Raw genomic sequence first — 27,012 nt, 5'->3', positions numbered from 1 at the left:
GGTCCCTTGAGCTGGGGAGGGAGCTGCAGAGCTGAGCTCTGCCTGCTGGGAGGGGCCCTGCTCCAAGGTGAATAAAGAGGAGGGGGAAGGCTCCCAGCCCCTCAGCTGCTGAGCTTCAGCAGGCTGTAGATCTGCTCCAGGATGTGGGTGAAGCTCTGGTCTTTGGGGGTGCGGGAGGCCAGGGAGCCCTGGGGTAATTAGAACATCCCCGTTAATGAGACCAGCCCCATTAATTAAACCACGGGGGGGGGGGTGGTGGGGTGGGGGAACACACACACTGGGGCTGAGGCCCTGGGTGAAGCCCCTTCCCCACTCAGCCCAGCAGAGGAAGCCTTCTCCTCACCTTCAGTTTGTCCAGGTAGGTCTGGTCCTGACTCCACAGCTCCTGGAACTTCACCAGGTCAGGAGCTCCTTTATAGAACTCCACCAGCAGCGTCTGGGGAAGAGGGGAGAGGGAGGAGAGGTGGGAAGAGGAGAGGGGGGAAAAGGAGAGAGGAGAGGAGGAGAGGAGGGAGAAGGGGAGGGGGGAAAAGGAGAGAGGAGAGGAGGAGAGGAGGGAGGAGGGGAGGGGGGAAGAGGAAAGAGGAGAGGAGAGGGGGGAGGAGGAGAGGGGAGAAGAGGAGAGAGGGGAGGAAGGGAGGGGGGAAGAGGAGAGAGGGGAGGAGGAGAGGGGGGAGGAGGAGAGGGGGGAGGAGGGGAGAGGGGAAGAGGAGAGGGGGGAGGAGGGGAGAGGGGAAGAGGAGAGGGGGGAGAAGAAGAGGGGGAAAGAGGAGAGAGGGGAGGAGGAGACGGGAGGAGGGGAGAGGGGAAGAGGAGAGGGGGGAGAAGAAGAGGGGGGAAGAGGAGAGAGGGGAAGAGGGGAGGGGGGACGAGGGGAGGGGGGAAGAGGAGAAGGGGGAGAAGAAGAGGGGGGAATAGGAGAGAGGGGGGGAGGAGAGGGGCTGCAGGCACCAGGGCAGCCCAGGGCACAGGCATGTAGCCCCCTCCCTACCCCTGTGGCACCGAGACCTCAGCAGCACAGTGGGGATGGAGCTGAGACTGTCCCCATCAGCACGGCTGCCAGCAGGTCAGGGATGGGTGGCAGAGGCCTGGGCAACACCCCCTGCCCACCCCCTCCCGGGGGTGGGGAGTTGTCCTTGCCGGGGTGGCAGGGGTCTGGGCGGCCCCCAGGCTCACCATCTCCTGCAGGACGTCGTTGGTGAGGAAGCCATCCTGGATGTAAGCCACCTCCACCTCCATGGGGATGCCGTAGTCATTGGGCCGTTGCTGGAGGGTGGAGGAGCAAAAAGGTGGATGGGAGAGGGGGTGGGACTCAACCCCCCCCCCCCGGGGACTAGAGCCACCTCCCTGTGGTGAGGGTGACCACTTACCTCTGGTGGTGGCATCACCCAGAAGGGGGCAATTTTGGACTCCACGCCAGGATTGCCAGGGTAGTAGGGTCCTGGGAGGAGGTGGGGGGGAGGCAGGGGGATGGAGCTGAAATGGGTGGGGGTGTGTGTGGGGGGTGAGAGCAGCCCCAGCACCCCCCAGGACAGGGAGCTTACCGCAGATGAGGGCCAGGCAGGGCTGGAAGCTGTTGCCACTGCCCTGCAGCTTGAGCTGATAATCCATCTGGGCGTCGATGTCGTGCAGGGAGGGCAGGGCAGGCCCGAAGGGGTGGCTGTGGTACCAGCCCACCAGGGACAGCCCACGCAGGAACAGGCTCTGGCAGATCTGGGATGGGGACACGGCGTGGGGATGGCTTCCCTGAGACATTCCCCCCCCACCCAGGACACTCCCCAGAATCCCAGCATGGAGGGGTGGGAAGGGAGCTCTGGAGAGCATCCAGTCCAGCCCCACTGCTCCAGCAGGGCACCCACAGCAGCTTGCCCAGGGGCACAATGCCCAGGGGGGGTTGGAAGCTCTGCAGAGAAGGAGACTCCACAACCTCTCTGGGCAGCCTGCTGCAGGCCTCCAGCAGCCTCACACCAAAGGAGTTTCTCCTCCTGGTCAGATGCAACCTCCTGGGTGCCAGTTTGTGCCTGCTGCCCCTTGGCCTGTCCCTGGGCACCACTGAGCAGAGTCTGGCCCCAGCCTCTTGCCCCCCACAGCTCCTTCAGCTCTTGCTGAGCATTGCTCAGCTCCCTTCTGGGGCTGCTCTGCTGCAGGCTCTCAGCCCCAGGGCTCCTCCCAGAGCTGCTCCAGGCCCCTCAGCAGCTCTGCAGCCTCTGCTGGACTCTCCCCAGCAGTTCCCTGCCCCTCTTGTGCTGAGGAGCCCAGAACTGGACCCAGCACTGCAGATGTGCCCTCCCTGGGGCAGAGCAGAGGTGGGGGAGAACCAGAACCTCCCTTGCCCCTCTGCCCAGGGCACCACTGCGACCTTCTTGGCCATCAGGGCACCTTGCTGGCTCACGGTGAGCTTCTTGCCCCCCAGCTCCCCCCTCCAGCCCCTTCTCCACAGAACTGTTCCCCAGCAGGTCCCCCCCTCCCCTGCCCTGCTACAGGTGCAGGACCCTCCCCTTGCCCTGCTTGCCCTTGATGAGCTTCCTCTGCCTCAGCTCCCCCTGACTGGCAGCAGACCCAGACCCCCCCTGCCTCCCCGTGCCCCCAGCAGGACCTTCCCTTGTCCTGCTTTGCCCTTGATGAGCTTCCTCTGCCCCAGCTCCCCCTGACTGGCAGCAGACCCAGACCCCCCCTGCCTCCCCGTGCCCCCAGCAGGACCCTCCCCTTGCCCTGCTTGCCCTTGATGAGCTTCCTCTGCCCCAGCTCCCCCTGGCTGGCAGCAGAACCAGACCCCCCCCAGTCCCCCAACACCCCCAGCAGGACCTTCCCCTTGCCCTGCTTGCCCTTGAGATTCTCTGCCCCAGCTCCCCCCGGCTGGCAGCAGAACCAGGCCCCCCCAAACCCCCCCCTGCCCCCCAACCCTTTACCTCCTCCTCCACGGCGCTGGCAGCTTCAGCATCGCCCAGGCGAGTGCGGCAGGGGAAGGCTCGGAGCACTGTCAGCACTGCGGGGTCGGGGGGGGGCGGTGACAGCAGGGAGTGGCTCTGTCCCCGACTGGGACACACACAACCAACCCCCCCCCCACGCCCCCAACCCCTGCCCGTCCCCCCCAGCCCTGCTACCTACGCTGCGTGTTGGTGTCCCACCGCCCGCCCAGGTACCCAACCACCTCGCTGCGCGTCAGGTGGCTGTGGAAGTCCTGCGGGAGAAGCTCCAGGTCAGCGCTGCTGGGGACATCGCTGTCCCCGGTGCCACCAGAGCCGTGCCCGGTGCCACCAGAGCTGTCCCCAGACTGCCACAGGCGTCCCCGGTGCCACCAGAGCTGTCCCCAGACTGCCACAGGCGTCCCCGGTGCCACCAGAGCTGTCCCCAGCACCGCCAGAGCTATCCCCAGCATCACCAGAGGTGTCCCCAGCATCACCACAGCTGTCCCCAGTACCACTAGAGGTGTCCCCAGCACCACCAGAGCGGTCCCCAGCACTGCCACAGGTGTCCCCAGCACCACCACAGATATCCCCAGTGCCACTAGAGGTGTCCCCAGCACAGCCACAGCTGTCCCCAACACCACCAGAGATGTCCCCAGCACCGGATGTGTCCCCAGCACCACCACAGCTGTCCCCAGCACCACCAGAGATGTCCCCAGCACCACCACAGCTGTCCCCAGCACCACCAGAGATGTCCCCAGCACTGCCACAGGTGTCCCCAGCACCACCACAGATATCCCCAGCACCACCACAGATATCCCCAGCACCACCACAGCTGTCCCCAGCACCACCAGAGATGTCCCCAGCACCGGAGGTGTCCCCAGCACCACCACAGCTGTCCCCAGCACCGCTGCAGATGTCCCCATTACCACCAGAGGTGTCCCCAGTGCACCGCTGCAGATGTCCCCATTACCACCAGAGGTGTCCCCAGTGCCACCAGAGGTGTCCCCAGCGCCACCAGAGCTGTCCCAGCCCGGGCAGGGACTCACCAGGAGCAGGAGGACGTTGCTGGAGATGGCCACGTTGAAGGGCTGGAACTTGTTGATGGCAGCGAAGGTTGTCACCTCCACCAGGGTCTGGGGGTTCCTGCCAAGAGCCACGGCCCCGCTGCCACCCTGGTGCCTCCCCCGGCCGCGCTGGCACCGCTGGGGCTCGTGCCCCTGGCACTGCCTACCTGGCCGAGTCCCGGGTGCCCAGGGTGCAGTACCGGACTGGCACCCGGGGTTTGCTCTCCAGCCTTCTCCCTGGGGGGCCATGATCTGTGGGGGCACAACCTCCCTGTCACCGCTGCCAGGGTGCCCAGGGGTCCCCGAGACCCCCCCCCAGGGTCACCTCACCTGTCCCTGCCGGCTCCACCAGGCTCTTGCACTGCTGCTTCTTGCTCTTCTCCTCTGCTTTTTTGGCCACTGCTGGCTCTGGCACGGGCACCCGACCTTCCCTTGGCACCTCCTCCTCTTCCTCCTCAGGCATCTCCTCCTCCTCACCCTCACTGGCCAGGCTCTGTGGGCAGCACAGGATGGCACCCAACCGTGCCCCCCCACAACGAGTGACACCCAAAGGGCTCAGGGAGGAGATCCCAACCTCCCAATGCACCTCCCCTGTGGGCAGCACAGGTTGGCACCTCCCCTGCCACCCACGACAGGGGCACCCAAGGATCTCAGGGAGGGGATCCCAACCTCCCACTCCACCTCCCCTCTAGGCAGCACAGGATGGCACCTCCCTGGCCACCCACAACAGGGGCACCCAAGGGTCTCAGGGAGGGGCTCCCAACCTCCCAATGCACCTCCCCTGTGGGCAGCACAGGTTGGCACCTCCCCTGCCACCCACAACAGGGACACCCAAGGGTCTTGGAGAGAGGGGATCTCAACCCACCTCTGTGGGCAGCACAGGATGGCACCCCCAGCAGGGGCACCCAAGGCTCTCAGGGCAGGGATCCCAACCTCCCACCCCACCTCCCCTGTGGGCAGCTCCGGTTGGCACCTCCCCTGGCACCCCCAGGAGGGGCAGGCGAGGCTGTGGGGGCAGGGTGGCAGCACACCTCCTCGGCGGGCGGGGGCGCGTTGGGCTGGTGCTGCCGGAGCCAGGCGGCTTTGTACTGGTCCAGCTTCTGCCCCTTGTAGCGCACCGACGCCCAGCCGCAGCCAGACTTCTTGGCGGGGTTCACCAGGCGCTTGCAGTGCGTGGCCCAGGCGCTGGGCGAGTTGAAGACCTGCCCTGTCTCCTGCCAGGTGATGGTGCCGTCGGCACCCAGGTCCCCCACGAACTTCTTGCCCTGGGGAGCGTGGGTGGGGAGAGCTGGGGAGGCACCTGCCAGAGTCCTGCCCCCCAGCCCAGTCCTTATCCTTCTCCCCAGCCCTGCCCCCCCCCCAGCCCAGCTTTCATCCCTGTCCTCATCACAGCTCCCTCCTGTGTGTCCTCATCCCAGCTTTCATTCCTGTCCTCATCCCAGCTCCTGTCCCTGTCCCCATCCCAGTGTCCATCCCTGCCCTCCCATCCTCCTTCCCTATCCCTGTGCCCCAGCCCAGTTTTCATCCCTGTCCCCAGCCCAGTGTCCATCCCTCCCCTCCCATCCTTGTTCCCCATCCTTGTCCCCATCCTTGTCCTCATCCTAGTGTCCATCCCTGCTCTCACTCTTGTCCTCATCCCTGTCCTTATCCCAGCTCCCATCCCTGTTCCCTATCCCTGTCCCCCAGCCCAGTTTTCATCCCTGTCCTTATCCCAGCTCCCATCTCTGTCCCACATCCCTGTTCCCATCCCTGCCCTCATCCCAGCTCCCATCCCTGTCCCCCTCCCAGTGTCCATCCCTGCCCTCATCCCAGCTCCCATCCCTGTCCTCATCCCAGCTCTCATCCCTGTCCCCACCCCTGTCCCCCACCCCAGCCTCACCAGGTAGTAGATGGAGAGGACGCCGCGGGCAGGCTCCAGGAGCCCATCCCGGAGCAGGACCCGGAGGGTGATGCCCCTCCTGGTCAGCAGTGCCCCCCGAGTGCCCCCTGCTGCCTTCGCCCCGCTCCCGGCCTCGGGCTCGGCCTCCACCTCGTCCAGCCCTGCCTCCAGCTCCTCCTCATCCTCCTCCAGACACTCGTCCCCAGCAGGGGAGGCTGCTGCCAGCGCTGCGGGGTGGCACAAGCTGCCATGTGGGCACACCCATGGGTGCCTCCCACTGCCTCTGCTCGCAGGTGGGGACATGGGGACATGGGGACAGGCAGGGCTACAGACAGGGATGGGGACACATGGCTGGGGGACATGGGGACATGTCTAGGGGGGGACACAGACACTAGGGATATGGGGACCTGGCTGGGGGACATGAGGCCAGCATCCTCCTGCCCAGCAGGTGCCCAGGGCCTGGCCCGGAGCCAGCGGGCAGAGGGCAGGGCAGGTAACAGCACATAACAAAACATCCTGGAGGGGGGGTTCCTGCCCCACGGGTGTCCTCCCGTGGGTGTCCTGGAGTGTCCCCATCCCTGTCCCATGTGGGTGCCCTCCCCTCACGAGTGTCCTGGGGTGTCCCCTTGCCACAGGTGTCTCAGCGTGTGCCCATCCCTGCCTCATGTTGCTTCCCTCCGTGGGTGCCCCACGGCGTCCCCACCCCTTCCGCGCAGGTGTCCCAATCCGTGGGCATCCCAAAGTGCCCCCATCTCTGCCCCACCCCCCGCGGGCGTCCCAGGGTGTCCCTCCCCTCGGGCGCCCTCCTCTCAGGGGTATCCCCAGCGTGTCCCCTCCCACCCGGGGGTGCTGTCCCCATCCCCGCCCCCACGACCGTGCCCCCTCCTCGCTTCCGCCGCGCTCCCTGCCCTGCCCACTGCCGCAGGGCACCCCCCGCGCCGCGGCCGTGCCACCCCCGCGGCTGCTCCGAGCTGTCTGCCCCGCCACGGGTGCCCATCCCTGCGCCGCTGCCACCCCCTCCCGTGGGTACCCCTCCGGTCCCGCGCGGCGCGTGAGCATGCGCGGCTGGCACCGGCGTGGGCACGCCCGGGGCGGGGGGGAGGGAAGGCAGCGCAGGCAGGTGCGGGGCTGTGCGGGCGCTCCCGGCCCTGCCCGCTGCCCGCTGCCCGCTGCCCGCTGCCCGCTGCCCGCTGCCCGCTACTCACTGCCCGCTGCCCGCTGCCTGCTGCCCTTTACCCGCTGCCCGCTGCCTTCTGCCCTCTGCCCGCTGCTGCCCCCTGCCGTCCCCTGCCCGCTGCTGCCCCCTGCCGTCCCCTGCCCCCCGTGCGCGTTGCCGCGGGCGCTGCGTGCCGGGCGCGGCCCCGCCGGTACCTGCCATCTTCTGCCGCTCCCCCCCGCTGCGCGCGGCGGCGGCGACCGGAGGCACGTGACGGGGGGGGGGGGGGTTGGCCCCGCGCGCTCCGCCCCTCCCGGGCCCGTGCCGGGAAAGGGAACGCGAACGGGAGGGGACCGGCAGCGGCGGGGGGGGGACACCGGCTCCGGGGGACACCGGCTCCGGGGGAGAGGGACGGGCACCGGCACCGGGAGGGGGAACACGCAGGGACTGGCACCGGCACGGGAGGGGGACGGGCACCGGGGGGGGGGACACGCAGGGACGGGCACCGGCACCGGGAGGGGATATCGGCTCCAGGGGGTGCACGCAGGGACTGGCACCGGCACCGGGAGGGGATATCGGCTCCAGGGGGGGCACGCAGGGACTGGCACCGGCACCGGGAGGGGATATCGGCTCCAGGGGGGGCACGCAGGGACTGGCACCGGCACCGGACACCGGCTCCGGGGAGAGAACGCAGGGACAGACACCGGTACCGGCACCGGGGCGGGGGGGTCACGGGAGCGGGCACCGGCGCCAGGGGCACACGGATGGGCACCAGCCCCCCCCACTGGCAACGGGACACACTACCGGTGCCTACCGGCCCCAGGGTGGGGGAAACGTAAGGACAGGTACCGGCGCCGGGGGAACACCGAGGCTCTGCCCCCGACCCCGGTGCCCGTAGAAGGGGAAGGGCACTAGGGGCTGAGAATGGGCATGGAGGTGGCAGAGAGGACAGGGGCACTAGGGGCTGGGTATGGGCATGGAGGTGGCAGAGGGGACAGGGAGGCACTAGGGGCTGGGTATGGGCATGGAGGTGGCAGAGGGGACAGGGAGGCACTAGGGGCTGGGTATGGGCATGAAGGTGGCAGAGAGGACAGGGGCACTAGGGGCTGGGTATGGGCATGGAGGTGGCAGAGGGGACAGGGAGGCACTAGGGGCTGGGTATGGGCATGGAGGTGGCAGAGAGGACAGGGGCACTAGGGGCTGGGTATGGGCATGGAGGTGGCAGAGGGGACAGGGAGGCACTAGGGGCTGGGTATGGGCATGGAGGTGGCAGAGGGGACAGGGAGGCACTAGGGGCTGGGTATGGGCATGGAGGTGGCAGAGGGGACAGGGAGGCACTAGGGGCTGGGTATGGGCATGGAGGTGGCAGAGAGGACAGGGGCACTAGGGGCTGGGTATGGGCATGGAGGTGGCAGAGGGGACAGGGAGGCACTAGGGGCTGGGTATGGGCATGGAGGTGGCAGAGGGGACAGGGGGGCACTAGGGGCTGGGTATGGGCATGGAGGTGGCAGAGGGGACAGGGGGGCACTAGGGGCTGGGTATGGGCATAGAGGTGGCAGAGAGGACAGGGGCACCAGGGGCTGGGTATGGGCATGGAGGTGGCAGAGGGGACAGGGAGGCACTAGGGGCTGGGTGCCCCTGTGTGTGTGCCCTCCCAGCAAAGGTCCCCACGGGCCTGGCGCTGCTGCCAGCTCCTCCAGGGCCCAGAGGCCCTGCAGCAGGAGCAGCACCACTGGTGCCACCTCAGGGTCTTTTGTCCCCCCCAGGTCCCCTGCCACTGCCCTGAGCCGCCTCTGTCCCTGTGAGTCCAGGGTGAGTTGGCAGCTGTGGGCAGGTCTCCATCCTCACATGGCTTGGCTGGCATGGCTAAGGGTGGTCTGACATGGCAGGGGGTGACAGGGCATAGCTGTGCCCAGCATCTCCCTCAGTGCCAGCTCTCCTGCAGGTGACACAAGGGGAGGCTGAGCAGCTTCTGGAGTGGAGCATGGGCAGAGGGAACACAGAGGACCGTGGATGGCATCGTGGTGCCCATGTGAGGGGTGTCCTGCCCTGGGTCAGCATGCTCGCCTAGAAGCTGCAGCTGTGCCAGGCTCTCAGCCAGGACTGATGCCAGTGGAGGGCACCCACTGCCTCCTCACTTTGTACCAGGAACCAGCTCGGACAGCAGTGCCCCCACCCTTGGCTCCGGTTCCAGGCTAGGGTGGCACTGGGGCGGGGGAGGAGGAGGAGAGATTCTGGAGGCTCAGCAATGTGTGCCCCACCCACCTGCATTTGGGGCACACCACCCCAGGTGCCAACACAGCTGCTTGTGCCACGGGGGGTGGCACTGGGACACCTCCCAACTCCCTCCAAAAGCCTCAAGGGTTGGTGCCCCCCAAGCCCCCCCTGTGCCACAGCCACGACCACTTCACACCTACATCCCAGTTTATTCTTCAGGCCAGAAGCAGCTCTCAGTGGTGGCAGAGGAGGCACAATGTGCCCAGCCCACTGCCAGTGAAACGGGGAGGTGGGGAGGGTGGCACAGAGGCAGGAGGTGGGGGGGGGGGGGAGGGGTCAGCTGGCAGTCCTGTGGGTGCCAGCGCGCCCCAGCTCTGGGGGCTGGCACAGCCCTGCCAGGGCAGCGTCTGAGGCAGGAAAGGTTGGAGGGCAGAAGGGAGGAGGTTTGGGTACATTCAGTGCTCTTGCCTGGGGGGGTGCCCGCAGCAGAGGTGGGCACAGCTCTAGGCCAGGCTGGCATTGGAGCTGCTGGCTGTGCTGTTCCGTTTCTGGAGACACTTGACGGCGCTGGGCACCTGCAAGCCCGAGGTGACCTGGAAGCTGCCACACCAGACCTGTGGGCACACGGGTCAGGGTTCTGAGGCGAGGGGAGGTTGGCACAGCGATGGGGGGGAGGGGGAGAGGTCACTGAAGCCCAGCCCTGGCAGCCCCCGAGGAGCTGCCCAGCCCTGGCAGCCCCTTACCGTGAAGGCTGGCAGCACTGGCGCCGTGAACTTGGCCTTGAAGGTGTGGAGCAGCTGCTTGGTCCTGGCGTTGTAGAAGGACAGGAACCCTGTGGGCATGGGAGTGGGCATGGGGGGGAGGGCAGTGGCACAGAGGGACACAGCTTCAGAGCCCCAGCACAGTGTCCATGGTAAGGGTGATGCCCGAGACAGGGCTGTGCCTATGCTGGTGATGGTGCCCATGGTAGGCACAGTGGTGGCAATGCCCATGCTACACCTGCTGGTGAGCAAAGCTCGTGGTGGGCACACTGGGGCTCATGTTGGTGGCAATGTCCATGGTAGATACACTGGGCACGATGTTGGTGGCAGTGCCCATGGGGGACACACTGGTGCCAGCATTAGTGGCAGTGCCCATGGTGAACACACTGGGCACCACATTGGTGGCAGAGCCCATGGTGGACACACTGGTGCCAACCTCCATGGTGAACACACTGGACACCATGTTGGTGGCAGTGCCCATGGTGAACACGCTAGTGCCAATGTCCATGGTGAACACACTGGGCACCACGTTGGTGGCAGTGCCCACGGTGGACACTGGTGCCAATGTTAGTGGCAATGCCCATGGTGAACACACTGGGCACCACACTGGTGGCAGTGCCCATGGTGGACACACTGGTGCCAACCTCCATGGGGAACACACAGGCTACCACATTGTTGGCAGTGCCTATGGTGGACACACTGGTGCCAGTGTTAGTGGCAATGCCCATGGTGAACACACAGGGCACCACGTTGGTGCACACACTGGTGCCAGTGTTAGTGGCAATGCCCATGGTGACCACACAGGGCACCACGTTGGTGCACACACTGGTGCCAGTGTTAGTGGCAATGCCCATGGTGACCACACAGGGCACCACGTTGGTGCACACAGTGGTGCCAGTGTTACTGGCAATGCCCATGGTGACCACACAGGGCACCACGTTGGTGCACACACTGGTGCCAGTGTTAGTGGCAATGCCCATGGTGACCACACAGGGCACCACGTTGGTGCACACACTGGTGCCAGTGTTACTGGCAATGCCCATGGTGACCACACAGGGCACCACGTTGGTGCACACACTGGTGCCAGTGTTACTGGCAATGCCCATGGTGACCACACAGGGCACCACGTTGGTGCACACACTGGTGCCCGTGCCAGTCGCTGTGCCCACCCCACCAGTGCCTGATCCCCACCCACCTTCGTGGAAGTTGCAGTAGACGCCGATGCAGTCTGGCACGGGCACGTCCAGCACCTTGGCCTTGTTGGCATGCTTGGCACTGAAGCTGACCTGCAGCCAGTTGTTGAGGTGGAGGCACCAGGAGGCAGAGGTCTTGCCCAGCTGGTCGAACTTGCCCAGGCTGCGGTATGCCACCCCCACGCCGAAGGCTTTGCTCTCCCTGTCGTACCGAACCTCCCAGTAGTGGTCGTCGCCGTCGATCAGAGTGTCCCCTGTGGGCACACAGGGCATGGCTCTGCCTGCTGCACCCACCCCTGCCCTGCCCTGGGTGTCCTCTGTGCACCTACAGCCATCTCGGGGCCACCCTCCCCTCTGTGCCATCTCCTCCTGCACCCCTGGGTGCCCCAAGCTCACCTATGTTCACCTCAGGGCCACCTTCACTTCTGGTGCCATCTCTTCTTGAACCCCTGAGTGCCCCCTAGGCACCTACACCCACCTGTATACTTCAGGACCACCCTCTCCTCTGAGCCATCTCCTCCTGCACCCTGGGTACCCTATGCCCACCTACACCCACCTCAGGGCCACTCTCCCTTCTGTGCCATCCCCTCCAGCACCTCTGGGTGCCTGCAGTGTGCCCATCTACATCCACCTCAGGGCCACTCTCCCTTCTGTGCCATCCCCTCCAGCACCTCTGGGTGCCTGCAGTGTGCCCATCTACATCCACCTCAGGGCCACTCTCCCTTCTGTGCCATCCCCTCCAGCACCTCTGGGTGCCTGCAGTGTGCCCATCTACATCCACCTCAGGGCCACTCTCTCTTCTGTGCCATCCCCTCCAGCACCTCTGGGTGCCTGCAGTGTGCCCATCTACATCCACCTCAGAGCCACCCTCCCCTCTGTGCCTTTCTCTCTTGAACTTCTTGGTGCCCCATGCCCACCTACACCCACCCTCCCCTCTGTGCCATCCCCTCCAGCACCTCTGGGTGCCTGCAGCGTGCCTACCTACACCCATCTCAGGGCCACCCTCCCCTCTGTGCCATGCCCTCTACCCGCCCTGAGTACCCCCCAGCACCCAGCAGGTGCCCCCAGCTCTCACCCAGAACCGTGTAGGACTCGGCAGTGAAGCGATCTCTGCCCCCACGCCCCGAGGGCATCCTCTTGGGCGACTGCATCACCCTAGGACAGGATGGACCTGGGTTGGCACCGCCCACGGAAGGGAAGTGGCGGGGGAGGGGACGACACACACACAATGTGTGTGTGTGGGGGGGGGGTGGCATCACCTGGCAGGCGAGTTGGCAGGCGAGGCCGTCCTGCCCTTGCCATCCTTCTCTCGTGCTTTGACGTCCTGGACCTTGCCCCCTGTGGCATCCCACTCCACGCTCAGCTCCTCCACGCGCAGGTTCTGGTGGCAGGTGCTGGCATCCAGCCGAAACATGAACGCTGGGGACAGCCACCGTCAGCGGGTGCCCACCCCCTCCCCAGCCCCTTGCCTGCCGACCGAGGGGGGTTGCAGACCCCTGGCATGCATAGGGGTGGCGCTAAGCGGCGGGAGGGAGGGAGGGAGGGGGTCGATGGGCATCCTGCCACCCCTACCCTGGCACCCACCTCTCGTCTCCAGGGTGACTGGCTCGGAGAACTCTCCTGCCACAGCCTTGTTGCATGCCCGCACCCGGAAGTTCATGTACTTCATGTCAAACTTCAGCCCTGTGGGCACAGCAGGGCACAAAGTAGGGCACAAGAGGGGCATCCGTGTGTGTGTGTGAGTCCCTTGCAGAGCCTGGCACTGCCACCCAGCCCCAACCTCCTTGCTGCGAGCGGTGCCCGCTTCCCAGCCTGGCACGTTCTGGGGTCGGTTGTGTGCCCTCACCGGAGAGGGTGTACTCAGTGCCCTTGATGCCTTCGACCACCATCCAGGGCTGGTCCTCCTTGGCACGGGGTGGGCCCTCGAAGTTGGTCCTGCGGTACTCCAGCACGTAGTGGTCGATCTTGCTGTCGTCCTCGGGCATCCTCCAGGCCAGGGTGACGCAGTTATCGGCCACCAGCGACTCCGCCAGGTCGATCTCGGGAGTGCTGGGCACTGCCAGCAGGAGCAGCTGTGCCAGTCTGCCCCTCCCCCCCCCAACACTGCCAGCCAAGCTGTTCCCACCAACCCCAGGAGTGGCACCCACAGCACCCACAGGCACTACACTCTAAGGACCCCAAACTTGGCATCCCAGAAACCCCAGGAGTGGCACCCACAGCACCCACGGGCACTACACTCTAAGGACCCCACACTTGGCATCCCAGGGACCCCAGGAGTGGCATCCACAGCACCCACGGGCACTACACTCTAAGGACCCCAAACTTGGCATCCCAGGGACCCCAGGAGTGGCACCCACAGGTACTGCACTCTAAGGACCCCAAATTTGGCTTCCTAGAGATTCCAGCCATGGCACCCACAGGATCTATGGGCAAAGTACCCTAGGGACCTCACAGAGGGCATCCCAGAGAGCATGGCACCCACAGCACCCCTGGGTACAGCACCCTAGGACCCTAGGGACCACAAAACTGGCATCCCAGAGAGCCTGATCACAGCACCTCAGAAACCTCACCCATGGCATCCCAAAGCATGGCACCCACAGGCACAGCACCCTAGAGCTCTGGGGACCACAAAAGTGGCATCCCAGAGACCCTGATCACAGCACCTCAGAAACCTCACCCATGGCATCCCAAAGCATGGCACCCCCAGGCACAGCACCCTAGAGCCCTGGGGACCACAAAAGTGGCATCCCAGAGACCCTGATCACAGCACCCCAGAGACCTCACCCATGGCATCCCAAAGCATGGCACCCACAGGCACAGCACCCTAGAGCCCTGGGGACCACAAAAGTGGCATCCCAGAGACCCTGACCACAGCACCCCAGAGACCTCACCCATGGCATCCCAGAGCACAGCACCTAGCACCCCCCCCGGGCACAGCATTCAACTCCCCTCATCCCTGGCACCTTCTCACCCCTCTAAAGCGGGCACCAGACGGGTCCCAAACCTGCCCCACCCTGCTCCTGCTGCCACCCAGCAGACCCCTCAAACCCTAACCCCTGCCCATCCCTACGCCGCCTGCTCCACGCCCCCCGACGCAGCCCTTCCCTCGCCACGGGGGCACAGCCACCCACTGCCCCCTGTCCTCCCCCAGGCGGCCGTGTGCCCGCGGGGCGTGGGCAGTACCTGGCAGGAAGGCCAGGGCCTGCAGCAGGCGCCGCTCCTGCGCGAAGTCCACCATCAGGTGGCTCATGTTGTCGCTCACCTTGGCCTTGAGCGAGAGGCGGAAGGCTGGCGCCATCGTCACGCTGCGTGGGGGGGTGGGCACAGGGAGGGCAGGGAGAGTGCAGGGTCAGCGCGGCCAGGAGCCTGCCAACCACCCAGCCAGCCCTGCCTGCTCACCCCCTGCCCTGCGTGGCTTGTGGTGAGGGTGGGCAGAGTCACCCCAGTACCTCCCCACCCAGGGCCACTCACCCACCCACCCACTCACCCATCCCAGGGGGCTCTGGCTGGGGAGAAGGTTGGGAGTTAGGGGGGCACAGGGAGGGCCCTGGGCTGGGTGGGACTGGGGGTGGGCACAGGGTAGGGGCCGTACCTATCCTTGATCTGTTTGGCAGCCTTGGGAGCACAGCAGAGGAAAAGAGGAGGAAGAAAACAAGCAGTGAGACAGCAGTGCCAGGAGCCAGAGCGGTTACTGCCAGGGCGCCCCCCCCCGCTGCCAGCAGCGTGCCCCCAGCGCGGTGCCCAGCAGCTCAGCGTCCCACAGAGGCACCCCTTGGCACAGCATCCCTGCCATGGGACCCCATGGCACAGCATGCCTGTATCCCACAGAGGCACCCCTTGGCACAGCATCCCTGCCACGGGACCCCATGGCACAGCATGCCTGTATCCCACAGAGGTACCCCTTGGCACAGCATCCCTGCCACGGAACCCCATGGCACAGCATGCTTGTATACCACAGAGGTACCCTTTGGCACAGCATCCCTGTATCCCACAGAGGTACCCCTTGGCACAGCATCCCTGCCACGGAACCCCATGGCACAGCATGCTTGTATCCCACAGAGGTACCCCTTGGCACAGCATCCCTGTATCCCACAGAAGTACCCCATGGCACAGCATGCCTGTATCCCACAGAGGTACCCCTTGGCACAGCATCCCTGCCATGGGACCCCATGGCACAGTATCCTTGTATCCCACAGAGGTACCCCTTGGCACAGCATCCCTGCCATGGGACTCCATGGCACAGCATCCTTCTAATCCCACAGTGGTACCCCATGGCACAGCATCCCTGCCACGGGACCCCATGGCACAGCATCCCCGCCACAGCACCCTCATGGCACCTGCTGGTGCCCCCTGTGTCCCTGCCATGGTGCCCCATGCTCTCAGGAGAAAGGCAGCTCAGGGATGGCCCCTGGCAGGGTCTCCATGCTGCCCCCAGCCCCGCAGCGGGCACAGCCAGCCCAGCATTGCCCCAGTGCCCAGCGCAGACAGAAAAGAAGTTGCCTGCCCAGGGTGAACGCAGCCCTGGGGTGGCATCAATCCGGAGCCAGGACACTGCCAGCACAGGTGCCAGCCAGATGAGGACCCCTCCTTTGCCCTGGCAGGGACTCACCTGGGCAAAGTCGTGGTTGTTGGCTGTGCCCAGGGCTTGGTTGGCCGATTCCAGCAGCTCCTCCGAGCTCTCCAAGGCCTTGGCGCATGCTGCCAGCTGGGCCTGGCATGGGGGAAAGGGAAGAGGGGGAGGAGGCCGCGGTGGGCAAAGGTGCCCAGGGGCGGGGGCGGGCGGGCGGGGGCGGGCGCTGACCTGCAGCTCGTAGGTGCGGCTGGCACGCTCCTGCTTGATCTTCATCAGCATCTGCTCCTTGAGCTCGTCCAGCAGCGCATACAGCGACTGGAACTCGCCCTCCAGGTCCTCCTGCGCCCGCGTGGAGTTGGCCTGGGCACAGCACCCACCCATCACACTGTGCCACCCCCCCCCCCCCGCGGGCTGGGGATGGGGCGGGGGGGGGCAGGGGGCAGGCGCTGGGTACCTCCACGTTCTGCACCATCTGCTTGAGGGAGTAGATGAAGTTCTGGATCTCCTCATTCTTCACGGCCAAGGTGGTGATGATCTTCCGCAGCGCCTCCTGCCCGGCCCCCATCACCCTGCGGTCAGTGCCCCCCCGCCCCGTTCCCCACCTGCCCCTCCTCCGGAGCCCTCCGCAGCTCCCTGGCCGTGCCAGGCCCAGCCGTGCCAGGCGCCGCGGGCAAGGCAGTGCCAGGGCTCTGCCGGCATGGCGGGAGCTGGATGACATGGCAGGAGTGTGCGTGAGAGCAGGGGGGCAGCCGGGGGGGTAAGCCAGGGGGGCAGCCTGGGGGGCAGCCTGGGGGGCAGACCTGCACTGCCCCTGCACCCCCCAAGCCCTCCGGTACCCCCATTCCGTGCCCCTCTGTCCCCCCATCCCTCCAGCACTGCTCCCTCCCTCCATCACCCCCATCCTTCCGAGACCCTCACCCCCCTGCACCCCCCAGTCCCTCCTGCACGCCTCCATCCCATGTCCCTCCAGCGACCCCTCCTGCACCCCCACCCTCCCAGCACCCCCACCCCCCCTGCACCCCCCCACCGCTTTCACCTCCATCCCCCCCCAGCATCCCCCATCCCTCCTCCCTCCCTCTCCAAACCTTCATCCCCTCCAACTCCTCTCCCTCCATCCCTCCCTCTCCCATCCCTCCGCTCCTCTCCCCTCCACCCTCTCTCCCTCCTCCCTCCCATCTTCCTCCTCCCCACCCCCCCGCACCCCTCCATCCTCTCTTCCTTCATCCCTCCCCCCCTCTCCCCCCTCCTCTTCCTCCCCCATCCCCCATCCCCCATCCTTCTCCTCTCCCCTCCATTTCCCCATCCCCTCCCCCAGTCCGTCCCAGTCTAGCCCAGTCCAGCCCAGTCCGGCCCCACCTGGTCTCCCATACCGGGCCGGCCCCGCTCGGCGCCGCCGACACCAACAAAGGGGGAGCGGCGCCCCCCGCCCCGCCCCGCCCCGCCCCGCCCCGCCCCGGCGGCATCACGGGAGGAGTAGTTCGGCCGCTAGGGGGCGGGACCGGGGCGTGCCCCGAGGCATGCTGGGAAATGTAGTCCGGGTACGGGGCGGGGGGTGGGGGGGCTGCGGAACTCCCAGGGCAGGGCAGGGCAGGGCAGGGCAGGGCAGGGCAGGGCAGGGCAGGGCAAGGGGAGGATGTGACGCCCAGTATGGACCCCCACCCTCCCAGTATGGACCCTCCTCCTCCCAGTATGGACCCCCACCCTCCCAGTGTGGACCCTCCTCCTCCCAGTATGGACCCCACCCCCCCAGTGTGGACCCTCCTCCACCCAGTATGGACCCCCACCCTCCCAGTGTGGACCCTCCTCCTCCCAGTATGGACCCACACCCTCCCAGTACGGACCCTCACCCTCCCAGTACGGACCCTCCTCCTCCCAGTATGGACCACCACCCTCCCAGTGTGGACCCTCCCCATCTCAGTGAGGAATCCTCCCAGCACAAGAGCTCTGCTGTTCCACCACGAGACTCCATCCTCCCAGTATGGGACTCCTGCCCCAGCACAGGACTCTCACCATCCGTGTAAGAGATCCCTGCCCTCCCACTGCGGGACCCCCATCCTTGCAGCGTTGAACTTCCACATTCCCAGTATGGACCCCCACGTCCCAGTACCGGACACCTGAGGAGATGCCATCCCCTGCAGCCCTGCACCCATCCTCAGCTCTCTTCCTTGACCCCATCCCTGCTCCCATCCGCATCCCTGACCCCGTCCCAGCCCTCATCCCTGTTATTCCAGCCCCCATCCCTGTTATTCCAGCCCCCATCCTCATCCCCATCCCTGTCGCCTCTCCCCGCCCCCCCTGCCCCCGGGCTGCGCAGCGGCGGCAGGAAGCTGCGGTGTCACATCGAGTCAGCTTGGGGTGACAGCAGGTTTTGGGGACAGCGCTGCTTTGAGGACGAGGACAACTTGGGGACGGGGACCCCTCAGGGACAAGGACCCCTCGAGCAGGGTGGCTGGGCTGGCACTGGTGTGGGGGATGCTGGGGCTCGAGGTCCTTATCCTCCTCTTTGCTGGTGAGTTAGGGGACAGGGCTGGCTTGAGGGGACAGAGGGGACAGTGTCTGGGACGCTATGGAGGGGCTGCGGGGGTTGGGACAGGGTCAAATAGGGACACAGGGCTCAAACAGGACCCCGAGTGATGGCCGGGACAGGATGGAGGGGGGAGGGGAGGCTGCTGGCGACATGAGGGGGGACCAGACAGGGGGTGGGGACAGACTTGGGGACAGGCTGGGGACTGGTGGACCGGGGTCAGTGTGTGTGACAAGGCTCTGGGGACAAGATGGGTCCAGATGTGGCCAGGACAGGATGGACAGAGGGATGTGGGGACAGGACCGTGGGGACAAGATGGGGACGGGGCTGTGGGGACAGGATGTGGTCAGGAGCGAGCGGGACAGGATGGGGACAGCGGCGTGGGGACAGGATGGGCAGAGGGGGACAATACGGAGCAGTGCGTGGCACACGCAGGCAACAGCCTGGCTCCTGGTCCCTGCGGTGCCCCAGCACCCTCAGCCCCCCCCGCCTGGCTCTGGGGACCACGAGGGTGGAAAGCGACACCGTGCGCTGCTCCCAGCAGCGGCTGCCCTGCAGGTGAACCAGGATCCGGGTGAGGTGCAGGTGACAGAGGGTGACAGGGTGGCCCTGGAGTGCCAGGTGCTGACAACCGAGCCCTGGGAACGGCTCCGGCTGGAGTGGGTGAAGGAGCAGGAGGAGCTGTGCACCATGGTCCTGAACCGCTCCAGCCCTGCCGCCTATGGCCGCTGCCCTCTCCGCCTGCACCCTGCCTGGAACACCTCCCGAGCCACCCTCAGCCTGCCCCGGGCGCGGGGTGGTGATGCTGGACTCTACCTCTGCCGGGTCACCCTCGAGATCCCCGACCTTGGCACGGCCACTGGCAACGGCACCCTGCTCAGGGTCACCACAGGCACCGCGGCGGGTAAGTGGGGTCCTAGCGGGGTCCATGGCAGGTGGCACCACCAAGGGAGTGGAGTGGGTCTGTGGGAGGAGGCATTGCCAAGGGGGTTGAGGGGGTCCACGGAGGGAGGTGCTCAGAGGGTGCTGGGTGGCCGCAGAGGGATGGGAACAGGGACAGGGATGGGGCCAAGGAGACCACAACTGCTGTCTCCTCACCAGCAGCAGCTCACGGAGGTCACCAGGCAGGTAAGCAGGTCCCTGCTGTCCCTGCTGCCCCCTCCGTGCCGAGTGCCAGCGGTGCCGAGGCGGTGCCCCCAGCTGGCTGTGTTTGCAGGGCTGCTGTGGGGGCTGGTGGGGGCTGGTGGGGGCATAATCCTTCTCCTGGGCTTGGCCATCCTCGCCCACTTCTGCTGGAGCAGGAACCCAGGTAACCTTGTCCCCAAATCCCTCCGTGCCTCTCTGCCCTCTTCCCATCCTTCCCCATGCCCAAATACTCCCAAGGCCCACCCCGCCCCCCTTCCACCCTCCAAATACCCCATGCCCACCCCTCCTTGCACCCTGCCCACCCCTCCTTGCACCCTGCCCCATGCCTATATACCCCTGTGCCCCCTGGCCCATGCACCCCTGTGCCCAGACCCACCCTGTGCTCACCTTCCTTGCTCATCGGGGCTCATCCTGGGGCGGGGGTGCTCAGTGGGTCTCCTGAACGTCCCTTGGAGGATGCCCTCACTGTGCCCCCTACCATGCCATGTCTTGGAGGCACATGGCCCCCTCCAACACTCGTTGCCCCCCCCCCCCCCAGACAGTGGCATCTACGAGAATATGATTCCCCTCTCGGCGCAGACGCCCTGGAAGCTGCCACCCTTCCCCGGGGCGCCGGAGAGCAGCACATACCGTGTGAGGACACAGCAGGCACCGGGCCCCCCTGCTGCCCCCCGGCCCTGACTGAATGCACGCCCCTGTGTGCCACCCACGCCTGGCAAGGGGGCTCACCCCTCCCCCAGCTCTGCCTTTCTGTGGGATCTAACCCCCAAAAAGCTGTTTTGCAGCACCCTCCCTGCTCACTGTCCTGTGTGTGGTGCCCAGTGCCCACCTAATGCCACCGGTCTGGGCTGCTGAGTGTGGGCAGCTCACGGCCACTATGCCAGGGCTGGGGGGGGAGGGCAGGGGGAGGGAGGGAGTTGGTACACGGGCAGGAGGCAGCAGACTCTTGGGGCCTCCCCCCCCGGTTCAGGGAAGTGGCTCTGTGGTCCTGTGGCCTCGCTTCGTGCCGGCACTCATGGGCTGCACCCACGGGCTGCACCCACGGAGCAGGAAGCACCCAGCCTGGACACCTCCGGGAGGGGCAGCACCATCACAAACCCCCCTCCCCGCCCCCCCCCCAATACGGGCAAGCTTTTGAGCCCAAGCTCAAAGCCTGCAGTGATGGGGAGGCCACATCTGAACGCCCCCTTTGCCCACCCGGGTTCCTGGTGGGAGCAGGCATGAGGGCAGGATGCAGCGTGGTGGGACCAGGATGGGAGCAGTGGCAGGGCCAGCAGCGACAGGGCCACCTTCCTGTCACCAACCCCACCCTGATCCTCCTCCCTGTCCTCACCTCACATCCCACCCCTGTCCCCTATCCCCATCTGTGCCATGGGGCACCTGACCATGTCAAAGGGGTCAATTGTGCCATAGGGCACTCTGCACACTCTACAGGGATCCATCCATGCCAGGGGGCACTCTTCACACCATAGGGGCCCACACATGCCATACCTTCAGGGTCCCCGTGCCATCCTGGAGAGTCACCGCAGAGCTGAGCCCAAAAGGCATCCCCAGAGGGCCCAGGGCATCTCCATGCCCACAGAGCACACAGAGAGCCAGGGCTGCACGCTGGCATTTAATGGAGGCGTCCAGCCGTGGGGTCAGGGTTGGGGAAGGTGGGTTGGGGGGGAGGGCACAGCTGAGGAGGGTCACAGAGGCTGCACTGCCACGGGGTAGAGCAGGGAGAGGTGCCGTGCCCCGCGGACGGGCAGTGCCCGCGCCGTGTAGTGCCGCACGGCTTCGGGCACCGAGGGGAAGGCAGCTCCGGCGCGGCCGAGCGTGAAGTGCTGCTCCCGTGTGCGGGTCAGCTTGACGTGCACGAAGCCATGGCTGCTCCTGCGGGCACGGAGCGGGCACTGAGGCACGGCCCAGCCCGGCCTGCCCACCCAAGCACACGCGGGGCACGGGGGGGACGCGCAGGAACACACCAACGCGTGGGTGCCAGCGCCGTGCCCGCAGCCCAGCCCCTCTGCCACGGGCATCCTGCTGTGACCTCTCACCCATCCATGTCCCTGGTCCCATTCCCGTCTCCTACTCCCACCTCTGTCTCCATTCCTGTCCCCAGTCCCTATCCCTTTCCCTGTCCCTGTCCTCCTCCCTGTCTCCATCCCCACCTTAATCCTCCTCCCTGTCCTCATCTCACATCCCATCCCTGTCCCCTGTGCCAGACCCTATCCCCTTCCCTGTCCCTGTCCTCCTCTCTGTCCTCATCTCACATCCCATCCCTGTCCCCATCCCAGACCCTATCCCCTTCCCTGTCCCTGTCCTGCTCCCTGTCCTCATCTCACATCCCATCCCTGTCCCCTGTGCCAGACCCTATCCCCTTCCCTGTCCCTGTCCTCCTCTCTGTCCTCATCTCACATCCCATCCCTGTCCCCATCCCAGACCCTATCCCCTTCCCTGTCCCTGTCCTCCTCCCTGTCCTCATCTCACATCCCATCCCTGTCCCCATCCCAGACCCTATCCCCTTCCCTGTCCCTGTCCTCCTCCCTGTCCCCATCCCCACCTTGATCCTCCTCCCTGTCCTCACCTCACATCCCACCCCTGTCCCCTATTCCCCATTCTGATCTCTGTCTCCATCCCTTGTTCCCTGTCCCCATCCCAGTCCTTATCCCCTTCCCTGTCCCTGTCCTCCTCTCTGTCTCCATCCCCACCCTGATCCTCCTCCCTGTCCTCATCTCACATCCCACCCCTGTCCCCATTCCTGTCCTCTGCCCCCATTCTGATCTCTGTCTCTGTCCCTTGTCCCCTGCCCACATCCCAGTCCCTATCCCCCTCCCTGTCCCTGTCTCCCTCCCCAGGCCGAGCAGCGCTGGCAGGAAGCTGGCACCGCATCAGGCCTGGGGTGAGAGGAGGCTTTAAGGACAGCAGCACTTTGTGGACAAGAAGAGCCTGGGGACAAGGACCCCTCAGGGACAGAGACCCCTCAGAGCAGGGTGGCAGGGCTGGCACGGCCACGTGGGGCTCAGGGTCCTCACCCCACTCCATGCCAGGGCTGTCCAGAGGACTGAGCACACCACTGGGCACCTCTGCCGCACGAGGACCCACCCGTGGGGGACCCTTCCCCCCAGAGGGCTGGCTCCACACTGCCACCTTGTCCCCTCACCTGAGTGACAGGGAGTAGTCGTCGGGGCTGGTCTCGCAGTCCCGCACCAGGAAGCTGCCCTCGCGGCACAGTGCCAGCAGCGTCTCGGCGCCTGCCCGCCCGATGGGGCCGTGGTACCACCTGCGTGGTGCCAGCTGTCACCCGCTGCCTGGCACCTCAGCACGCAGCTCTGGGGCCTCAAGAGCCCATCTGCACTGTTGGACACCCTCCATGCCATGGGGCACCCAGCACCACGGGGACCAGTTCATGCCATGGGCACCCTCAATCCCACGAGTATTCTCTATGCCATGCACCCTCCACACCACAGTGACCCATCTGTGCCATGGGGCACCCAGCACCACGGGGACCAATTCATGCCATGGGCACCCTCAATCCCATGAGGATTCTCTATGCCATGCACCCTCCACACCACAGTGACCCATCCGTGCCATGGGGCACCCAGCACCACCAGGACCAATTCATGCCATGGGCACCCTCAATCCCATGAGGATTCTCTATGCCATAGGCACCCTCCACACCACAGTGACCCATCTGTGCCATGGGGCACCTGACCATGTCAAAGGGGTCAATTGTGCCATAGGGCACTCTGCACACTCTACAGGGATCCATCCATGCCAGGGGCCACCCTTCACACCATAGGGGCCCACACATGCCATGGTCAAAGAGTCCAACCACATCATGGGGCCACCCCCCACCCTTTGAGAACTCACCCATGGGGCACCCTGCACCTCATGGGGACCCATCCACAGGGCACCCTTCACCCCATGGGGACCCATCCATGGGCACTCATCCATGGGCCACCCTCCACCCCATGGGGCACACATCCACATGGCACCCTCAGCTCTATAGGCACCCATCCACAGGGCACCTCCACCCCATGGGCACCCATTCATGGGGCACCCTTCACCCCATAGGTACCCATCCATGGGGCACCCTCCACCCCATGGAGACTCATCCATGAGGCACCCCTGACCCTATGGGGACCCCTCCACAGGGCATCTCCACCCCATGGGCATCCATCCACAGGGGATCCTCCACCCGAGACCCATCCACAGGGCACCCCCCTACCCCCTGCCCTGTGACCAGGCTGTTGGTGCCCCCAGACTCACGCCTGCTTCTCCAGGGGCAGGGAGATGTCCACGTGCCTGGGGCTGGGGGGACAGCTTGGCCTGCTGCTTGTGGGGGTCCGGGGGGGCCGTGGCAGGTGCCGGGACAGGCTGGGGGAGCGCTCAGGGCTCTCGAACTGCACTGCAGGGACAAAGGGGGTGGGGTGGGGGAATGTCACCCCAAAGCAGGGTCCCAGCACCCCTGTCTGCTGCCAGGGGGCAACAGTGCCACAAAGAAACATCCCAGATGTCCCCACCGTGGCTCTGTCTGGCTGTGATGCCCTCCTGTGACCCCCAGGGGTGCTGAGGTCCCAGAGATGCCATTCCTGGATAACAGGACATAGAGGGGCCCAGGACTCATGGGTGCTGGGGGGGCACAGGATAGTACCCACGGGTGCTAGGGTATGCAGGGTTGGGAGTCACCAGGCTGGCACCCATGGGAGCCTGGAGGTGGGGGGGATGCTGCAGGGGCTTCAGAGTGGCACTTATGGATGCCGGAGTGGGACACAGGAGGGCAGGGGTGGTGCCCGCGGGTGCGGAGGGGCACGGGGGTGGGGCACCTGGGGTGGCCCCCAGCAGCCTGGCACACTGGCACCTGCAAAGGCCCGGGAGATGTGGTCCTTCTTCCACTCCCAGGGCTGGTCGTACTCGTCGGCCGGGCGCTCGTCGTGGCGGGGCAGGCGGCTGGCCCGGGGCGTGGGCACCGCGGGGCCCTCCCCTGCCGTCTCCCAGTCCTCGCTGGGGGTGTCGTAGAGTTGGGGTCCCCTCCGTGGCCTCAGCTGCCAGCTCTCACCCTGCCGAGGGCACCCTGGGGGCACGGTGGGGTTGGGATGGGTGACAGGCACCCTGGCTATAGGACCCCCCCCCCCCCCTCCGTCCCCCCGCGGGGGTGGGTGCTGGGGGGGGATGCCCAGAGGGTGTCACCCACCTGTGGCCTCTCCGGGCTCTTCGCTGCCACCTTCGGGCGCTGCCTCCTGCTCCCCCTCGAAGGGCTCCGAGTACTCGCTCTCGTTAGGGCCCTGCGGGTGGGATGGGACCCCCCAGCGACCCCCACCCCGGTCCCTCAGTCCCTAAGTGCCCTCCTCAGCACCCTGCAGACCCCTCCCGGTCCTGCTCTGGGTGTCCTCAGCCCTTTCCCGGCTCCCTCCCGCCCGGTCCCTTTGTCCCCTGACCCCTTTCCCATTCCTGCTCTCCCAGCCACTCTGCCGCCCCCGGTTCCCTCTCCCCGTGACCCCAGCCCCCCCCCTCGGGGGGTCCCATCGCCCCCCCATCCCCGACCTTTGCATCTCCCTGGCCCCCAGCCCCGCTCCCCTCAGGTCCTTCATCCCTGTCCCTTTCGGTCCCCATCTCCCCCCCGCCCCAGTCCCCTCCGTGCTCCCCACTCCCCAGCCCCCCACTCTTTCCCGGGTGCCTCACTCACATCTCTCCCCCCCCCCCCACCCCCGGTTCCTCTGCCCGCCCGCTCCTGGCTCTTCCCGGTGCTCCCCAGGTCCTCTCCCCGGTGTCCCCCCGGACGCTGCCCCACTGCACCCTCCAGGCCCTTCGCCGCCCTCCCCGGTGCCCGAGCTCCCCTTCGGGTCCTGCCCCGTCGCAACCCCCAGCCCACTCCCCCTACCCCGGTGCCTACCCGGTGCCCCCCGCTCCCCGCTCCCCGCTCCCCGTCCTCCTCCCTCCCCCCCCCCCACCCAGCTCCTACCTGCTCCAGCCGGCGAGGGCCCCCCCCGGGCCCCGCTCCCCCGACCTTCACCAGCCGGTGCCGGGGGGAGGCAGCGGGGCCGCGAAGGGCAGTACCGGAGGGAGCGGCGGGGGCGGGTGGACCCCCGCTGCCGGTGCCGGTACCGGGGGGGCGGCGCTCGCCGCCGCTGTAGTCGGGCTGGGGCGGGCGGGGGGGGGAACGTCGGGTCCCCCCCCGGCCCAGGTACTCCCGGAGCCACTTGGCCATGGATGGAGGGGGCCGCCCGGTAGCGGGACCACGCCGGGACCCCCCCCGCCACCGCCACCGCCGCCGCCGGGAGCCGCTTTGTGTCGCCGCCGAGCGCGGACCGGAGCCCCCGGAGCCTCCCCCCGCCCCCTACAGCCCCGTGCCCGCCTCACCGGGGGGGGGGCACCGGGAAGAAGGGGGGGACACAACAATGGGGGCACGGTGGGAAGGGATGGCAAAGCTCCCCCCTCTCCCTTCCGCAGTGATGGGGGCACCGGGACCCCCGGGGGGCACCGGGACAGAGGGAGAAAGGCGGGGGGGGGGGGGGGGGGGGAGGCACCGGGACCCCGCAGGGCGAAACAGGGAGGGGATGGCAGACACCCATCTTTGCCCCGCAGCAACGGGCACCGGGGCCCCTAAGTGGCACCGAGGCGCCCACCCCCCTTGTGACACAGGGAGAAGGGAGGGGGGCACCTGGGACCCCGGGAGCCGGGAGGGGGCTATAGGATACCCCCACTCTGGCCTCCTGAGGCTGTCCGGGGTTGGTCATGGCACAGCGAAGAGCCGAGCCCGGGGGCTTGGGGGAGCTGAAGAGAACATGAGAACATGGAGCCCACCCCTGGCTGTAGGTTCGTTTCCTTGGGAGCTCATTTTGGGAGTGGGAGAGACCCTTGCAGACCCATATGCACCCCCCCAGACCCCTATAGACCCATATACATCCCCTACAGACCCCTGCAGACCCATATGCACCCCCTACAGACCCCTATAGACCCATACACATCCCCTACAGACCCATATAGACCCATACACACCCCCAGACCCCTATAGACCCATATGCACCCCCCCAGACCCCTATAGACCCATATACATCCCCTACAGACCCATATAGACCCATACACACCCTCTACAGACCCCTATAGACCCATATGCACCCCTACAGACCCCTATAGACCCATATGCACCCCCCCAGACTCCTATAGACCCATATACATCCCCCACAGACCCATATGCACCCCCTCAGACCCCTACAGACCCATATACACCCCCTACAGACCTGTATGTATCCCTTACAGACTCATTCACATCCCCTATAGACCCCTATAGAACCATATACATTACCTATAGACCCCCATAGAGTCATTAACCTCACCTATAGACCCCTACAGACCCATTTACATCACCTATAGACCCCCACACATCCTCTATAGACCCCTGAGACCTATTTACACCACCTATAGACCCCTACAGACCCCCCCTCCACATCCTCTATAGACCCCTGCAGACCTATTTACATCACCTATACACCCCTACAACCCCCTCCCACATCACCTGTAGCCCCCTACAGACCCCCCCACATCCCCTGTAGACCCTTACAGACCCATTTACTCCCAGCCTTCTGCTCCCTCTCTCGGCCCTTC

The 27,012-nt window shown here is 66.3% G+C and overlaps 3 protein-coding genes across 7 annotated transcripts; all 3 read right to left on the bottom strand.

Moving 5' to 3' along the window:
- MPND (MPN domain containing) lies at positions 1–7,278 on the bottom strand. 4 transcript variants are annotated; one of them, XM_064175048.1, is made up of 13 exons: positions 7,224–7,278; positions 5,853–6,079; positions 5,005–5,238; positions 4,304–4,466; positions 4,141–4,225; positions 3,956–4,052; positions 3,109–3,181; positions 2,910–2,986; positions 1,545–1,713; positions 1,371–1,441; positions 1,177–1,266; positions 344–436; positions 1–188 (listed from the first exon to the last, which is right to left on the bottom strand). In XM_064175048.1, exons 1-13 carry the CDS (start codon positions 7,228–7,230, stop codon positions 102–104), a joined length of 1,473 nt encoding a protein of 490 aa, XP_064031118.1. In that variant the 5' UTR covers positions 7,231–7,278; the 3' UTR covers positions 1–101. The 4 variants fall into 4 exon arrangements, 3 of the variants coding, with proteins under 3 accessions (XP_064031118.1, XP_064031116.1, XP_064031117.1); XM_064175046.1 differs by lacking the exon at positions 7,224–7,278 and having other exon boundaries at positions 5,853–6,170; XM_064175047.1 differs by lacking the exon at positions 7,224–7,278 and having other exon boundaries at positions 5,005–5,187; positions 5,853–6,170.
- A 2,360-nt stretch (positions 7,279–9,638) lies between these two features.
- FSD1 (fibronectin type III and SPRY domain containing 1) lies at positions 9,639–17,179 on the bottom strand. Of its 2 annotated transcripts, XM_064175019.1 has the most exons (13): positions 17,109–17,179; positions 16,207–16,302; positions 15,981–16,112; positions 15,789–15,890; positions 14,772–14,794; positions 14,363–14,484; positions 13,026–13,235; positions 12,764–12,862; positions 12,439–12,598; positions 12,255–12,334; positions 11,182–11,433; positions 9,969–10,057; positions 9,639–9,839 (listed from the first exon to the last, which is right to left on the bottom strand). In XM_064175019.1, exons 1-13 carry the CDS (start codon positions 17,118–17,120, stop codon positions 9,729–9,731), a joined length of 1,488 nt encoding a protein of 495 aa, XP_064031089.1. In that variant the 5' UTR covers positions 17,121–17,179; the 3' UTR covers positions 9,639–9,728. The 2 variants fall into 2 exon arrangements, with proteins under 2 accessions (XP_064031089.1, XP_064031088.1); XM_064175018.1 differs by lacking the exon at positions 17,109–17,179 and having other exon boundaries at positions 16,207–16,317.
- Positions 17,180–21,035: 3,856 nt separating this feature from the next.
- On the bottom strand, positions 21,036–25,672 carry SHD (Src homology 2 domain containing transforming protein D). The gene is made up of 6 exons (XM_064174958.1): positions 25,370–25,672; positions 24,602–24,692; positions 24,269–24,481; positions 23,677–23,815; positions 22,568–22,687; positions 21,036–21,297 (listed from the first exon to the last, which is right to left on the bottom strand). The coding sequence occupies exons 1-6, from the start codon at positions 25,613–25,615 to the stop codon at positions 21,111–21,113; spliced, it is 996 nt and encodes a 331-aa protein (XP_064031028.1). The 5' UTR covers positions 25,616–25,672; the 3' UTR covers positions 21,036–21,110.
- Positions 25,673–27,012: the final 1,340 nt, after the last annotated feature.

The sequence above is a fragment of the Pogoniulus pusillus genome, chromosome 41, assembly GCF_015220805.1.
Source record: "Pogoniulus pusillus isolate bPogPus1 chromosome 41, bPogPus1.pri, whole genome shotgun sequence".
Lineage (NCBI taxonomy): Eukaryota > Metazoa > Chordata > Aves > Piciformes > Lybiidae > Pogoniulus > Pogoniulus pusillus.
The sequence above is the reverse complement of the archived record's forward strand: the minus strand, read 5'-3'. Positions and strand labels throughout refer to the sequence as shown.

Coding starts and splice junctions, on each gene's coding strand:
- SHD (XM_064174958.1), bottom strand. CDS start 25,615: ATGGCCAAGTGGCTCCGGGAGTACCTGGGCCGGGGGGGGACCCGACGT. Junction 24,693..25,369: donor GCCCTCGCCGGCTGGAGCAG/GTAGGAGCTGGG, acceptor TCCCACCCGCAG/GGCCCTAACGAGAGCGAGTA. Junction 21,298..22,567: donor GACTACTCCCTGTCACTCAG/GTGAGGGGACAA, acceptor CCGTGCCCGCAG/GAGCAGCCATGGCTTCGTGC.
- FSD1 (XM_064175018.1), bottom strand. CDS start 16,317: ATGGGGGCCGGGCAGGAGGCGCTGCGGAAGATCATCACCACCTTGGCC. Junction 12,863..13,025: donor CACTGAGTACACCCTCTCCG/GTGAGGGCACAC, acceptor CTGTGCCCACAG/GGCTGAAGTTTGACATGAAG. Junction 12,335..12,438: donor CCTGCCAACTCGCCTGCCAG/GTGATGCCACCC, acceptor ATCCTGTCCTAG/GGTGATGCAGTCGCCCAAGA.
- MPND (XM_064175046.1), bottom strand. CDS start 6,155: ATGTCCCCACCTGCGAGCAGAGGCAGTGGGAGGCACCCATGGGTGTGC. Junction 1,714..2,909: donor CCAGCGCCGTGGAGGAGGAG/GTAAAGGGTTGG, acceptor TCCCCATCCCAG/ATCTGCCAGAGCCTGTTCCT. Junction 437..1,176: donor ACGACGTCCTGCAGGAGATG/GTGAGCCTGGGG, acceptor CCTCTTCCCCAG/ACGCTGCTGGTGGAGTTCTA.